This window comes from Echinops telfairi, unplaced genomic scaffold, assembly GCF_000313985.2.
Source record: "Echinops telfairi isolate 266 unplaced genomic scaffold, ASM31398v2 ScPeMD7_2291;HRSCAF=2852, whole genome shotgun sequence".
Classification (NCBI taxonomy): Eukaryota; Metazoa; Chordata; class Mammalia; order Afrosoricida; family Tenrecidae; genus Echinops; species Echinops telfairi.
In genome coordinates this window covers 7,785,564-7,800,536 of record NW_022106189.1, presented here as the reverse complement: position 1 = coordinate 7,800,536, position 14,973 = coordinate 7,785,564, and the positions used below count along the sequence as shown (strand labels likewise).

At 38.1% G+C, this 14,973-nt stretch overlaps 1 protein-coding gene across 1 annotated transcript in view; it reads left to right on the top strand.

The window, feature by feature from the left end:
- The window catches only part of VPS35 (VPS35 retromer complex component), a 45,546-nt gene that overhangs the window by 4,357 nt on the left and 26,216 nt on the right, over positions 1-14,973 (top strand). The window contains exons 2-6 of the mRNA XM_004704702.3: positions 4,955-5,053; positions 11,000-11,096; positions 11,564-11,687; positions 12,109-12,291; positions 13,607-13,820. Coding sequence (XP_004704759.1) covers positions 4,955-5,053; positions 11,000-11,096; positions 11,564-11,687; positions 12,109-12,291; positions 13,607-13,820 — 717 coding nt within the window. The remainder of the gene's footprint in view (positions 1-4,954; positions 5,054-10,999; positions 11,097-11,563; positions 11,688-12,108; positions 12,292-13,606; positions 13,821-14,973) is intronic.

The window sequence follows — 14,973 nt, the reverse complement described above, 5'->3', positions numbered from 1 at the left end:
GGAGTTGATTCCACTCATAGCAACCCTGTATATAGCATTTCCAAGACTGTAAATCTGAACGGACTGGCTAGTGGGTCTGAACTACTTGATCTTGCAGTTAGCAGCACAACCCCCAATCCACAACTCCTTTAATAGAAGTTTGGTACCTCCTGAAATATAACTCCATTTCCTCCTCTCCTAATCTGTGGTGACCACAAGTAAACTTTTGTCTCTGTTGAATTTGCCTGTTCTTGATATTTTATATAAGTGGGATCATGCAGCATTTATACTTTTGTGTGTGAATTATTTCACTGAGCATAATGCTTTCAAAGTTTATCCATACGAGGGGGTACCCCCCAAAAAATCAGAAATTTTTTTTAAATCTGTGTATTTAAACTTTTTTTCAAAACAACCTAATCACCTTCAAAGTACTATCCGTTACACTTAATATATTTGTCAAATCTGTGATTCCATTCTTGGAAACATTTTTCAAACTCATCTGTTTAGATTGCTGACAGCACCTCCCTCGTTTTTTTTTCTTCACCTTTTCTACACAGTCAAATTGCTGTCCTTCATGTCCCTCTTCATTTGGGGCAAGGTCAGGTGAGCAAGTGGGTGGGGCAAGAAAGGAATGCTGTTTTTCACCCAAAACTGGTGCACCGAGATATCTGCGTGAACAGGTTCATTGTTGTGGTGGCAAAACCAGTCCCCTTTCTGCCACAAATCAGGCCTTTTTTTGTTGCACACCATTAGGCAGTCTTTTCAGAATCTCTAAATAGAAAGCTTGATTAACAGTCTGACCTGGTGGAATGAACTCAAAATGCAATACAAGTTGACATTTTTGTCTGATTTGGAAGTTGACGAACATCCAGAATGAGGTCATCAGTCGACATTTTACCTTTTTTGAAACGAGAAAACCACATGTACGCTTCAGTTTTATCTATAGGGCTGTCCTTGTGAGCTGCGTTCAACATCACAACAGTTTGTGGCATTTTTCCTGAGCAAGAAACACAATTTAACAGCCATATGCTGTTCTCTTAAATCAATCGCAAAAAATGAGGTTCAAGCGAAACTTGATTTTACAAAAAAGTCACTGTGACCAGCGAGAACCTTCTCTGGTGACACCGTTGGTGCACTAACTCAGAGCGAGTTGCTGGATGCTTGAAGCCTAGTGGGGGAAATGCAGACGATGAAAGCCCTGCACAGCGGAGCTTTTTTCTGGATTTTTTTTGTTACTCCTCATATATATGAACTTAAATTTTCTTATTGACTGAGTAATATTCCATTGTATGGATATATCACATTTTAAAAAACCAGTCTGTTGATGGATAAAACCAAACCAGTCAGGTGCATTCTGATGGCCTATGGGACAGAGCAATCTATCCCATATGGTTTCCAAGGGTATGCACTAGTAGGTTCAAATTCTGACCTTTTGAGTAGAAGCAGAGCACTTAACCGCTGCTCCACCAGGATTCCTTTGTGGATGGACATTTGTAAGTATGCATCTTGATTTTATAGTTTCTCGATTTTCCCAGGATTCAGATAGCTGGTAAATAACACAAGTTGTTGCTAGTCATTTGAGAATGGGGAACCACTTTCATGAGTTAGGAGACATTGGTGACCCGGCTTGCATTTTAGTGATAGTATGTTCTTGTTATAACTGTGTCTGCTCTCTTTGACACTTCCCAGAAGGGGAATCAAAATACTGCCTTAAAATAACCATTTGTGTCATAACTACATTGTCTTGTGAAAAAATTTTAAAACAGTTCTTTATTTTTTGTAACTTGGTTATGTCATCTTTGATAATTTACTACATTATCCATTTAGTTATTAATGAGGATAAGTTAAAAAGTATTGCTACTAGGGTTCCACTTCATAATTCGTGGGTTTATTTCAAACAAAACTAGCCTAAACATGTCTCTGTGATCAGTGACTGGCTGCAGACAACTTCTCTTAGCAATACACTTGTTTAGTTTCCCTGAGGTGCCTTTAAAGAAACAAAGCTCAGTCAAATGTGGCTTCTGAGGGGACTTGCTGGGCTAGTTGAATTCAAAACAGAAATCAAAAGGTTGCGGTGACAGGTTTTTAGGATCCCAAAGGGATAGATAAATAGATAGATTTTCTTGAAGGACACAAGACCGTCGTGGGTCTTACTATGAAGATATAAGGAAATTGAAAAGTGCAATGGTGAGAAAAAGGCCAAGAAAGTTGTATTGGAGAATTTATTTTGTTTTGTTTTGAATCGTGTAATGTATATACCTGATCATTCTTGGAGGGTAGCAAGAATTGTCCTATGCAAATCTCACCACCCTAATCTTGCCCCTTCAGACTTCTTTTGCCCCACATTCAGGAAAATTGCAAAGGAGCATGGTGTGACTTCCTAAATGATGTCAAGACTGCCGCTTTGATGTGGTATAAATCAGAGAGTGCAAAACTCTTTGGGAAGGGTTGGAGAGATGGAAACCCTGCCTTCAGATGTTTGTACACCTAAATGCAGGCTGTGTCAAACAATGGCTTCATATTTCAATAATTCATATACCAATAGCTTGATATTTTTGTTTCATAAAGGTTTCTATCATTTTTGTAGCAGTACTCTTACCCGCATATTTTAAATCCTGTTGCGATAAAATGGAAAACTTTGCTAAAATTTTACTCATTTGTTTATAAATAACTGATTATTCAGTTGTTTTCAGATGTTTTTGGAACTGTGTAATCTCTTTATAGCCACATTTTCTTTGCTATAAAGATAATTACAATGAATATTATATCACTACTTATCTCTAAGTTGATCATCTGAACTTAACAACCCCCCCTCGTTCTATTAATTGTTAAATCTATTGCATTCAACAATAAGGAGTTTTTAAAAAATCCAAACTTCGCCTCACTGACATTCTCAGACGCATGGCCATTGTTGAATATTGAATTTCTTTAAGAATCCTTAAGTACTGGTAGCTGGCCTCTGAAATCAGAATTTTGTACTAATCTGCTTTTAAAATTAATGTTCTATTTGCATTTAGTTTAATAGGTGTGTGTGCATTGTTTATGCTTCTTGAGTAAGAATGTAGTCCAGTCCACACAGCTTGTCATGGATGGAAAATAAAGAGAGGCTTAGAGTTGCTTATTTATTCAGTTAGGGTTTTTCTCTTTTCAGAATTAGACCAAGAGGGATTTTTCTATTTTTATAAATGACCCTAGTTGAGAAGTGGACTTTATTTATGCTTCATGTCTCTTTGTTAATTTCAAAATGACTTTATTATCTGGGATAATGAAACCAAGTTTGCTCTTCCCGCTTGTATGTCATTGCCCTCCACTTTTCTAGCACATTCTGTCTTTGGTCATTTTTAAAATGAAATACACAACCTAAACATTCTGAAAGTAGCTCATTCATATTCTCTCTCTCTGTCACACACACACACACACACTCTCTCTCTCTCTCTCTCTCTCAATTCTAACTCATAGTGACCCAGTAAAGCAGAGTAAGGATTGGGAGATAAGCCTTTAGAGAGGCCAACTGCCTTGTCTTTCTCTTGTGGTGCTGCTGGTGGGATTGAATCACAGACCTTTTGTTTATCAGCTGAGCACTTTAACTATATGAAACATTCCTTATGGACCAGAAAGTGCTGGGTCCCAAGAATATAAAAAAGACTAGCATTTCCAGTTATAATGTGGTTCATGCTATAGTAAGGGTGTAAACCAAGTTGATACATGACTCATAGCAACCCTAGGCTGTCAGACTACAAGAACAGGCAACTAAGTGGCTAAAGGGTTTGAGCCACAGACCTTGCCATCCAGTGCTTACCCAGGATTCCCATGCATAAAGGAAAGAGTAGTTAATTCACTTGAAAACAGATTTTTTTTCCTGGTAGCAAAGAGGAAAGTGTCTGGATATATTTTGTTTAATATGACTGCAGATCGTGTATATTTGAAATGATGTAACCTAGGTAGTTGAGAAGAGTTCTAGTTTCATGTATTTTATTTCTAAAACACTTAAGTTCCTTGTTATATGTTACCTAAGAAAATGGGTGTTAGTCTTATAAACTAGTTCCCTGGTCTGTCTAGCAACAGATTAAAATGCAAATAAAAGGAGAGGCTTTTAGAGATTTAGGTAAGACTGTATATAACAGGTGCTGGGGGTTAGGCATTGGGCGGTGATTTAAGCTACTGCTTTAAACCCACCAGCTACTTCAAGGAAGAAAGATGAAGCTGCCTGTTCCCATAAAGATTACAGCGTGGGTTCCCAAACTTGGCTGACCCTTGAAATCACCCGGGGATCTGGTGAAAATACAGAACCCTGGGTTCCATTTGCAAGTGAATGAATCAAAGTCTCTAGAGGGAGGAGTCCAAGGTTCTGTACCATATCCCCAAGTGATTCCAATGAGCAGCCAAATTTGGGAATTTAGGGATAACAGTTATCAAAAGCCCTATATAGGGTTGCTGTGAGTCAGAGTTGATTCAGTAGCAATGGATTTGGTTTGCTGATTTATACTTATCAAAAGAATTGGATTAGTTGGCTGGCTATCGTGTCAGTTGGCTAGGTTCAGAGCCTATTAACAAAATACCAAACTCACTGCTATAGAGACATTTTGACTCATAGTAAACTTACAGGACGGTAACACTGCTCCTGTGGGTTTCCGAGACTGACTCTTTAGGGGAGTAGAAAGTCATCTTTCTCAACCAAATATAGGCAGTCAGAAAATACCCCCACATGTTTCTGTGAGTACAAATTGTTACAGGAATATTGAGTTAGTTTCTGAGAGAGGAAATTCTTTGTACATACTACTGTTCTCCTTTAGTACTCTTAGTACTGTGAACTTAGTGACTGAGCAGAGCCCAGAGTAATCAAAGCTTGATTAATACTAGAATGAGCTTTCTATGAAGGATTGAAGAAGGGCTATGGCCAGAACTGTAGAGACAGCAGTTTTGGTAGAAGAGAGTTCTAAATGAGAATATAATGTAAGTATTTTTCATTTTTCAGCCTACAACACAGCAGTCACCTCAGGATGAGCAGGAAAAGCTCTTGGATGAAGCCATACAGGCTGTGAAGGTCCAGTCGTTCCAGATGAAAAGATGCCTGGTAAGAATGAGAGCGCGGGACACACCATTGTAACCTAAGGAAGCACTCACAAGTGTTTCCTGAAGTCATAAAGCAGTGCTGCTCCTGGCAAATCTGTCTTCTTCAGTGTTTGTCTTTAGTGCCCAACCCCTTCAAGCACTGTGAAGCAGTTCAGCAGATAGCCCTGTTTACTTACCCACATTTATATTATGGTTAGGGATTGTCTGTCTACCTTGCCAGAACATGCGTGCAAGAGACCCTGTCTTTATTGCACATCACTCTATCACCAGTGAGCTTTGAAGGTATGTAGTGAGTTATGTATTTTGCTGCTAAACACAAAGTCAGTAATTCACCAGCCTGCTCCACGGGAGAAAGATGAGGCTTTCTGCTCTTGTAAAGATTTATGCCCACAGACACCCACACGAGCAGATCTCCTCTTCCCTATTAGGGTCACTGAGTCAGAATAGACTCCATGACAGGGAGTTAAGTTTTAGTTTGGTATTGTCACCAGGCCAATATCTGACCTGAGGTACTACCCTCTGGTTCTGGACTCCAAACCTAGGTAGTTGAGAAGAGTTCTGGATGGTCTCTCAATTCGAATAATTAACCTCCCTGGCAGTAATCCCGAGTGTTAACTGTCAGAAGCGGTAACCCCGCGCCACACTCGGGATTACACTGCAGAGATTACACTGCGATCTGACTTCCTCCGATCTGACTTCCTCCGTTCCAATCCGTTCTCTGTGTGCAGTGTCACCGCACGGCCCGGAACTGGGCGGGAAATTCAAAACTGCACGTCTAAGAGACACGCACACACACAAACAGTGACATAGTGTCACTCGTGAGGATTACATTGTATCAAAGAAATCACCTCCGAATTGTCCGGAGATCAGGCTCCAGTGCCCTGCCTGCCCTTTTACTGTCATTTGGAAAAACTTTTGCCTGGAAATTTTTGTCCATGGCATCAAAAATGTGTCACTTTAGCACAAAAGGCGTTTTAGACCAGATAAATGACAGGGTCAGTGACTTAGAATTACTCGCAGAATTGAGTGATAGCGGTTGATGGGGAAATTCATCATCTGACTCTGACACTGATCAGATAGGTGACGACGGTGACGATTCCGCACCTGAGCTCAGCGGTGTGCGAACCTGGTGCTCTACTGTCTGCGGTTCGGATCCGGCAGCTCCCCCAAGATTCCCGTTGATGGAGCACCTGGTGTGAAAGGAGATGAACCTACAATTGTTTCTGACCGATGATGTCACTGAAAAAATTGTTATGGAGACAAACCGGTACAAAGAGCAACAACCCGCTACTCTGCTTCCTAAGTTTTCACGAAGCAGAACATGGGGACCAGTGACCAAAGATGACATTTGGAAATGCCTGGGCCGAATCATACTTCAGGGAGTGGTGTGGGAACTCCTGCGGAGATGGTATTGGACCACCAATAAATTACTTGCAACTCCATTTTTTGGCACCGATATGTCAGAATACAGATTTTCCCTGATTATGAGATTTTTCTACCTTCACAAGCAATGAAGAATTTGATGAAACTACTCATCCTGCACCAAAACTAAAGAAAATTTGGTAAGTATCTCAAATGACTGTAAAGAATTTCCAGCAGACCTATGTGCCAGAAAGAGACATCGGCGTAGATGAAAGTCTAATGGCCTATAAGGGACAGCTCAACTGCATACAATACATTGCATCAAAGAGAACACGATTTGGCATAAAATCCTATGTGCTCTGTGAATCGTCACCTGGCTACATTTGGAACTTGGTCATGTACACTGGAAAAGGCACAAAATTCAATCCAAAGTACAGCGACTATGGAATGGCAGCATCTTCTGTTCTAACACTCATTGAGCCATTGCTAAATCATGGCTATTGCGTTACAACTGACAACTTTTTACACCCCTGAACTTTATGAGTTTCTTATCAAAAACAAAACCGATGCCTATGGAACCGTCAGGGCTATCCAGTGTGACATGCCAGCAATGTTTGCATGAAGCAGCTAAAAACTGGAGAAATGGTTGCCTGGCAGGAAGGCAAGATGGTGGCACTGCGATGGCATGACAAGAAAGATGTGTGCCTAATGAGTACAGTTCATAATACCTCAACTGTTATGGTACGCACGAAAGGTGGGGAAGAAGTCATGAAGCCACAAGTAGTGATAGACTATAATAAAACCATGGGAGGTGTCGACAGAGCCGACCACGCGCTTCCATTCTACCCAGCAATGCGGAAACAGCAAAAGAAATACTACAAGAGGATCTTCGGGTATCTTCTTGAACAATGCTTGTGGAATGCCTACATTTTGCACAGAGCAAAGAGTGACAAGCCTTTGGTTCATTCTGACTTCATTTGGAAAGTTGCTGAACGGATCTTTGTGAACCACCACACACCGTCAATGGCTGTGAATAGACCTGGACGTCGCGCTGTTGACGTCAACCCAGAACGCCTGACTGGTCATCACTTCATGGACTATATCCCACCAACCAAAAAAAGTCAGCACCTACAAAGATGTGTGGTTTGTTGCTCAAAGCGAGATGGCAACGGAAAGAGGATACGAAAGGAAACCAGTTCCATTGTCGTGATTGTGATGTCGGACTTTGTACAGTTCCATGTTTCAAAATTTTTCACACTCAGGATTTTTATTGAATGCACCCTTGATGTTGCACCACTTTTTAAAAATTGCAGTGTTTTTTATCTGATTACATTATTGAAAAATTATATTTTTATATTTATTATAATTTATGATTTTGTGTATTAAAGTTTATCATACCTGGAATGTCTACTAGAGAGATTAAAATGAGTAATTTCTTAAGAATTACAGGCCTATAATATAAAACAAATTTTATGCAAAACAATGTACCGCTTAGGGAACAAAATTACTGACATAATTAGACTGCCAGGGAGGTTAAACCAATTCCTCCTGAATACTTTGAAATCATAATTATATTTATTACAGAAATAGCTTAGAAAAATTATACTTATGTATGTTTATATTCCAAAATATAGGCTAGGAGTTAATTTGTATAGAAACTAGATTCTCTGGATTAAAATTCATTGAATGGAACCAAATAGTCTGGCATTTCAAGTCATAAATTGTGATGATGGTAGCAATGATATCTACTTTAGTTCTCTAAGGTTGCTGTAACAGAAATACCACAAGTGGGTGGCTTTAACAAACGGAAATTGGTTTTCTCATCCTTTCGGACAGCAGTTCTCAACGAACGTGTGGGTCGCAACCCCTTTGGTGGCCAAACGACCCTTCCACAGGGGTCGACTGATTCATAAAAGTAGCAAAATTACAGTTATGAAGTAGCAAGGAAAATAATGTTATGGTTGGGGGTCACCACCACATGAGGAACTGCATTAAAGGGTCGCGGCATTAGGAAGGTTGAGAACCACTGCTTTAGGAGACTGTTGCTAGATACTGTCAAGCCAGTTTCTACTTACAGACTTCAGAGTATATGCAGCAGAAACAGACACTGCCTGGTTCCCAGCTGTCCTCTCACTTGTTTTGTTTGAGTCCACGTCTGCACTCCTGTCACTCGTAGAGCGTAGAGCGTCTTCTCTTTTTCTCTGACCCTCTATTTTTACCAAGCATGATGCCCTCCTCCAGAGTCTGGTCTCTCGTGATGACATGTCCAAAGAATGTGGGACAAAGGTGTCCCAACCTTGCTTCTAAGGAGCATTCTGGTTGTACCTCTTCCATTATAGATTTGTTCATTCTTCTGGCAGTTCTAGTTATATTCAGTAATATTTACTAATATCATAAATTCACAGACTATAATTCTTGATCTTCCTTGCTCCTTGTCCAGCTTTTACATGCAAATGAGGTGACTGAAAATACCATGGCTTAGTCCTCAAGGTGACGTCTTTGCATGTTAACACCTTAAAAGAGGCTTTTTGGTAGCGTTTGTGTCCCTTTGCAGCTTATTTGCCCTGTACAACATGTTATTTGATTTTTTTTACTGCTGCTTCCATGAGCATTGATCGCAGATTCAAGTAAAATGAAATCCTTGGCAACTTCTATATAACCACTATAGTAGGGCTAGGAAAGTTTCCTAGTTTAATAAATTCCTTTTGCTTTGAATGTTTGTACCTCTTTTTTGCTTTCTTTGAAACAAGTTTTCAGATAAAAATAAACATCTCGTGATAGAGAAAGTGGGTGCTTATGGAGCTTGCCCTTACTTCTGTCTCTTGTATCTGAAAGTGAGTCCTCTGTGTCAGCATTTATAGGTTAAGTGGGACATTGGGTGTTGTGAGGGTTTGAAAATTACAGGGTGAGAGAAACTCCCATGGATAGTTGTAGACAACTCTACGGAGCAGTTGTAACAAAGTCATTGTCAGAATAGTCTCTTATTTTAAAATAGTCAGTTTACCAGCTTCTGGTTGCAGGTAAAATATGAATTAGTGGAGCAAGTTTTATCCCTGTGGTTGAAAAGATTATTTGTATGTGAAGAACTTGCAGTACGAGATAGTGATGACCTCATTTCTTGAATGGCTCCAAGCTCAAACTTTCCATGATTCGAACAACAAATTAAAAAAGAAAACAAAGTCTGTATTTGTCACTTGGCTCAATAGTCAACAACAAACCAACTTGAAAAACACCCATATGGGCTCAGAGTAAGTCACAGGAGTCAAGTCTCACTGCGGACACAAAGGGTCACGATTCAGTCTTAGCGCCACTCTCACTCAGACAACGAATAGTGCTTATTGTAGTGCATTAAAACATTTGTCATTGTGCATTTTTTGTACTTTATTTGCATAAAATATAATAACCATGGCTCCAAGAAAGTTAATGAGACCAGCAATAAAGCTAAGAGAAAAACTGAGAACCACAATAGAGTTCAAGAAAAAAAATCATTGCAAAATTTGAAATATGTTGTCTCTTGTCTCATTTGTCAGCTGAATACAACTTGGCTACATTGATATTATTAATATTTGCAGGGTGGGGGCGGGTGGACGTGATTAAAGTGGTTAATGTATCTAAAGGTGTGAAATCGTTAACCATGAAACAAAGAACGTGGACCATTGAAGAGGATAAAAAGTTACTGTTAATTTTCTTTTTTTTTTTTTTTGAGAAAAATGCATTGTATTTATGGGTTGATTTTAACTTTGTATTAAATGAAGGGGTTCAGAGCAAATCCGTTTTTCACTCCACACCCCATCCACCCTTGACTGTTAATTTTCATAATTCAGAAACAACTCAATGGCAGTAGTGTATCCAAGGCAGTGTTAATACAAAAAGGCTAAACACCTCCATAGTGAATTTATAATTTTGGGGCTTCAGCAAGTTACTTGATTTTCCATTTCTTATGGGAAAAATATGTTCAGTTCTGGAAATTTTCGGTGTTTGAACACAAATCTAGAGCAAGTTGAATTTGACAACTGGGGTATGATTGTACTTAAGACTTGCTAAGCTCTGCATCCTTGGTCAGGATTGATTGATTGATTTGGTTGGGGGGGGCAGTGAAATTACCTAAAGTTCTTTGGGTTTTGTGATACTGGAAGGGTAGAGGGAGAATGGGTTGGAAAGAGGGAACCGATTACAAGGAACTATATGTGACCTCCTCCCTGGGGGACAGACAACAGAAAAGTGGGTGAAGGGAGATGTCGGACAGGGCAAGATATGACAAAATAATTTATAAATTATCAAGGGCTCATGAGGGAGGGGGGAGCAGGGAGGGAGGGGAAAAATGAGGACCTAATGCTGGGGGCTTAAGTGGAGAGGAAATGTTTTGAGAATGACGAGGGCAATGAATGTACAAATGCACTTTACACAATTGATGTATGTATGTATTGTGATAAGAGTTGTATGAGCCCCTAATAAAATGATTAAAAAAAAAAGTTTTAGCACAGTACATGTGTAATACTGCAGTAAATCTTTAATATCCAGTATTCACATATTGTGTTAAATCTCATTTAAGTTCAACATTTTCATCAATTCTTTTGTTTTCTAGGACAAAAACAAACTTATGGATGCACTGAAGCATGCTTCTAATATGCTTGGTGAACTTCGGACATCTATGCTATCACCAAAGAGCTACTATGAACTTTGTATCTTTTGAATGCCGAGGGTTAAACATTTAGACCACACTTTTTCTTTGATACGGCCATCTTTTTTTGTTCACTGAAGTTTTCAAGGGTTTTATTATTCTTCATTGTCTTGTTCAAATGCTATGTCATCTCGATGCAGATGTGCTAAATGAGAAAAGGCATAATTTACCCTTTTTTATGCTTAAACATCCTTAGAATGAGTTGGTATTGTATTTTGATTTTTAGAACCTTCATAAAGGACAGTGAGTCTGCTAAGCAATTTGCTCTTAAGGCTTAGACATTGTCAAGCTGGACTCTGAAATGGAAAGGAGTTCAGTGATTGTTATTTTAAAGCCCTTAGCTGTCTGACGGGTAAACATTTTTATTGCTTTGCCTCACTAGACATTCTTAATGATGTCAGCTTTAAATGATTAGATTTTAAGGTATTTGTTCAGAAGTTTATTTGAAGACCTTAATCATAATTAAAGATATGGCTATTTCTGATGAATTGCAGTACTTGGAAGTCTACCTTACAGAAGAGTTTGCTAAAGGAAGGAAAGTAGCAGATCTCTATGAACTTGTACAGTATGCTGGAAACATTATTCCAAGGCTGTAAGTAACCAAGAGTTTCAAGACATATTCCCACTTTATGTTCTGTCATTTGAACTGGCAGCTGTTTGGTTATTTAATTTGTTACCGAATTGAGATTCTTGTATTTATTTAGGATTTTAGAGTGTAATGAAATGTACTTTTTATATGATTATTTGAGGGATTTTATAAATAAAACTAGGCCTGCTATTTTGTTTATGCATTGACTATTAAAAACATGAATATGGCAGTTAGACTCTTTCTACTCTATTTTAGTGAGAAAGAGAATACTTATTTTGGTGTCACTGAGGTTAAATCATCGGGTGCCAGAGAAAACAAGATGAGCTGTCATTATCTAAAAATTGTTTTCATTGTCTTTGGATGTAGTCACTCTTGTTCTTGAAGATTGTCTTTCTGATTAGCTGTTTCCTCCTAATTCTTCCAGCTATCTGCTCATCACAGTGGGAGTTGTGTATGTGAAGTCATTTCCTCAGTCCAGAAAAGATATTCTGAAAGATTTGGTAGAAATGTGTCGTGGGGTTCAGCATCCCTTGAGGGGTCTTTTTCTTCGAAATTACCTTCTTCAGTGCACCAGAAACATCTTACCTGATGAAGGAGAGCCAACAGAGTAAGTAATTTTCTTTCCTGATTAGAGTTGTAATAGTTCTTCATTATTAAATATATGAAAAATACAGAAAAGTATAAAGAAGAATCAATGATTTTTCCACTCACAGCCAGTGGTAGTTTGTGGTATATTGATTTCTTTTGTGATACATAGTTCTTCAATATATGTGATATGAAACAAAATGTACTTTTACATAAATATGTCTATTGATTATATAGTAACAATTTTAGAATCTACTTTTTTCTTTTAGAACATTTTTCCTAATAATAAGTATTCTTTGAAAATATTGATCTACAATTTGAAAATTGTGTTTATGATGAAATAATGAAGTGTACTTAACTTTTTCTGTAAGCTAACCAGTTTTCATCTTGTTTCTTGACTGCATCTTAACAGTTTTTGCAATAACCAAATTTATGGGTTATTTGTTACCTTAGAATATATGTGATTTTAATGGCTTATGCACACAAATTAAATAATTTATTCTAAAAATGAAAATACAAGTCATTCAGAGAGACTCCTGCCCAAATCCACTATGCCTTTATTCCAAAGCCATGGCAGCTATCCAGCTGGTGGGGGGTCCTAGCTAACTGGGTAAATTAATTCTTCATGTGACAGAGTCCCTAAATTGAGGAAATTAACTTCTTTTTGAAAGTTAATTTAAAAAAAGAGAAATGTACAAGCTAGTGGTTTTAAATACATTTACACCAATTAATTATTTAAAAGAAAAAAAATAAAATTTTATGCATTGACAGAAATTAAAGTATTAAAGGAAGGGTAAGATGATAAGGTTATTTGCTTTATTATAATATTAACTCTTAGTTTTGCATATTTAATTAGACATTCAATAAACTCTTTTGAGAACTATAAAATTGCCCACCCCGGAGGGAGGGCATCATAAAAGAGCAAGTATCATAAAAGAGCAAGTAAATAGTGCCTTCCCTCAGAAAGCTTAGAATCCAGGTGAAAGTATAAAAATCTTCAACAATATAATGATGTACTTAGCAGTATAGCATAATTATGAATTTCTTAAGGCTTTATGAATCAGAGAATTGCTTATAAAAACATGTCTTAATGGCCCAGGAAAGGGTTTTAAGAAAGGTCATTTGTCCCTTTACATTTGTAATGTGTCTTCCCACTGGCATTTTTCCTAGCATTTGTTCCCTTTAAATTTGAACACTGAGCCAAATAAAGTTGAAAGTGGCCTTTATACATTATTGGTGTATTTAGAGATTACAAGGGAATGTATAATGGAAGGAAATAGTAGTAATTTGATCCTGTGCTTTAAATACTGTTTAAAGGTTTTTCTATTTTTTTGTAGTGAAGAAACAACTGGTGATATCAATGATTCCATGGACTTTGTACTACTGAACTTTGCAGAAATGAACAAGCTCTGGGTACGAATGCAGCACCAGGGCCATAGCCGAGATAGAGAAAAAAGAGAAAGAGAAAGACAGGAACTGAGAATTTTAGTAGGAACAAACTTGGTGCGCCTCAGTCAGCTGGAAGGTGTTAATGTGGAACGTTATAAACAGGTTTGTATCTTTGTCCTTGTCACCTTTTCTTAGGTAATTTGATAGAAATTGAAGCCTGATTTACAACATTGAAGTTTTTGTTTAAATAGCACTGAAAGCCGTTGTTATGGGTTGGGAGACTCAGTACTATCACAATATTAATTTTCCCATTGGTAGAATACCATTTGATCTCTCCATTCTATATAATCTCAATCAAAATTCCAGCAAGCTTTTTAAAAAGTCATCAACAACTTGATTCTAAAATTTATATGAACAAGCAAGGAACTCAGAACAACCAAAACAGTTCTTGAAAAGGAGCAAAGTTGGACTGTGCATACAGCTGCGTCCACAATTCACTCTGGAGTGTGTGGTATTGGCAAAAGGACGGACACAGAAATCATTGAAAGAGAGTAAAACAGCAGCCAGCAGGCTCTTCCTGTAACGGACCAGATAGTAAATATTTTTGGCTTTGCAAACCCTGTGATCTGTCACAACTATTCAGCTCTGCAGATGTGGTGTAAAAACCATAGACAGTATGGAGAGAATAAGGTGTGCCTCCACAATTCAGATTAGGCCTACAAATAATATGATTGAGGACCTTGTGGTGTAGTGGGTCAAGCATTGGGCTGCTAACTGAAAAGTTGCAGTTCAAATTCACCATCTCTTCTGAAGGAGAAACGGCTTTCTGCTCTTGTAATCCTATGGAGCAGTTCTGCTCTGTCTATAGGGTTGTTAGGAGTTACAAAGGCAAACCAACAAATGGTTCTGGAACAATTGTACATTGGTATTAAACAACAACAACAAAAAAAAACTAGAAGCAGACATTTTGACTTGATCATAAAACACCATACATGAAAACTACAAAATGGGTCATTGACCTAAATGTCAAACATCAAACCATACAACACTTACCCGAAACACAAGAGAAAATGCATATGACCATGGGTTAGCACTGAAAAATACAAGGAAGTCTCAAAAATATTACTCTTTCTCACCTAATTCAAGCCCTAGCCTAAGAACAATTACTTCTTTTTTTTAAAAATCATTTTATTAGGGACTCATACAACTCTTTATCACAATCCATACACACATCAGTTGTGTAAAGCACATTTGTACATTCATTGCCCTCATCATTCTCAAAACATTTTCTCTCCACTTAAACCCCTGGCATTAG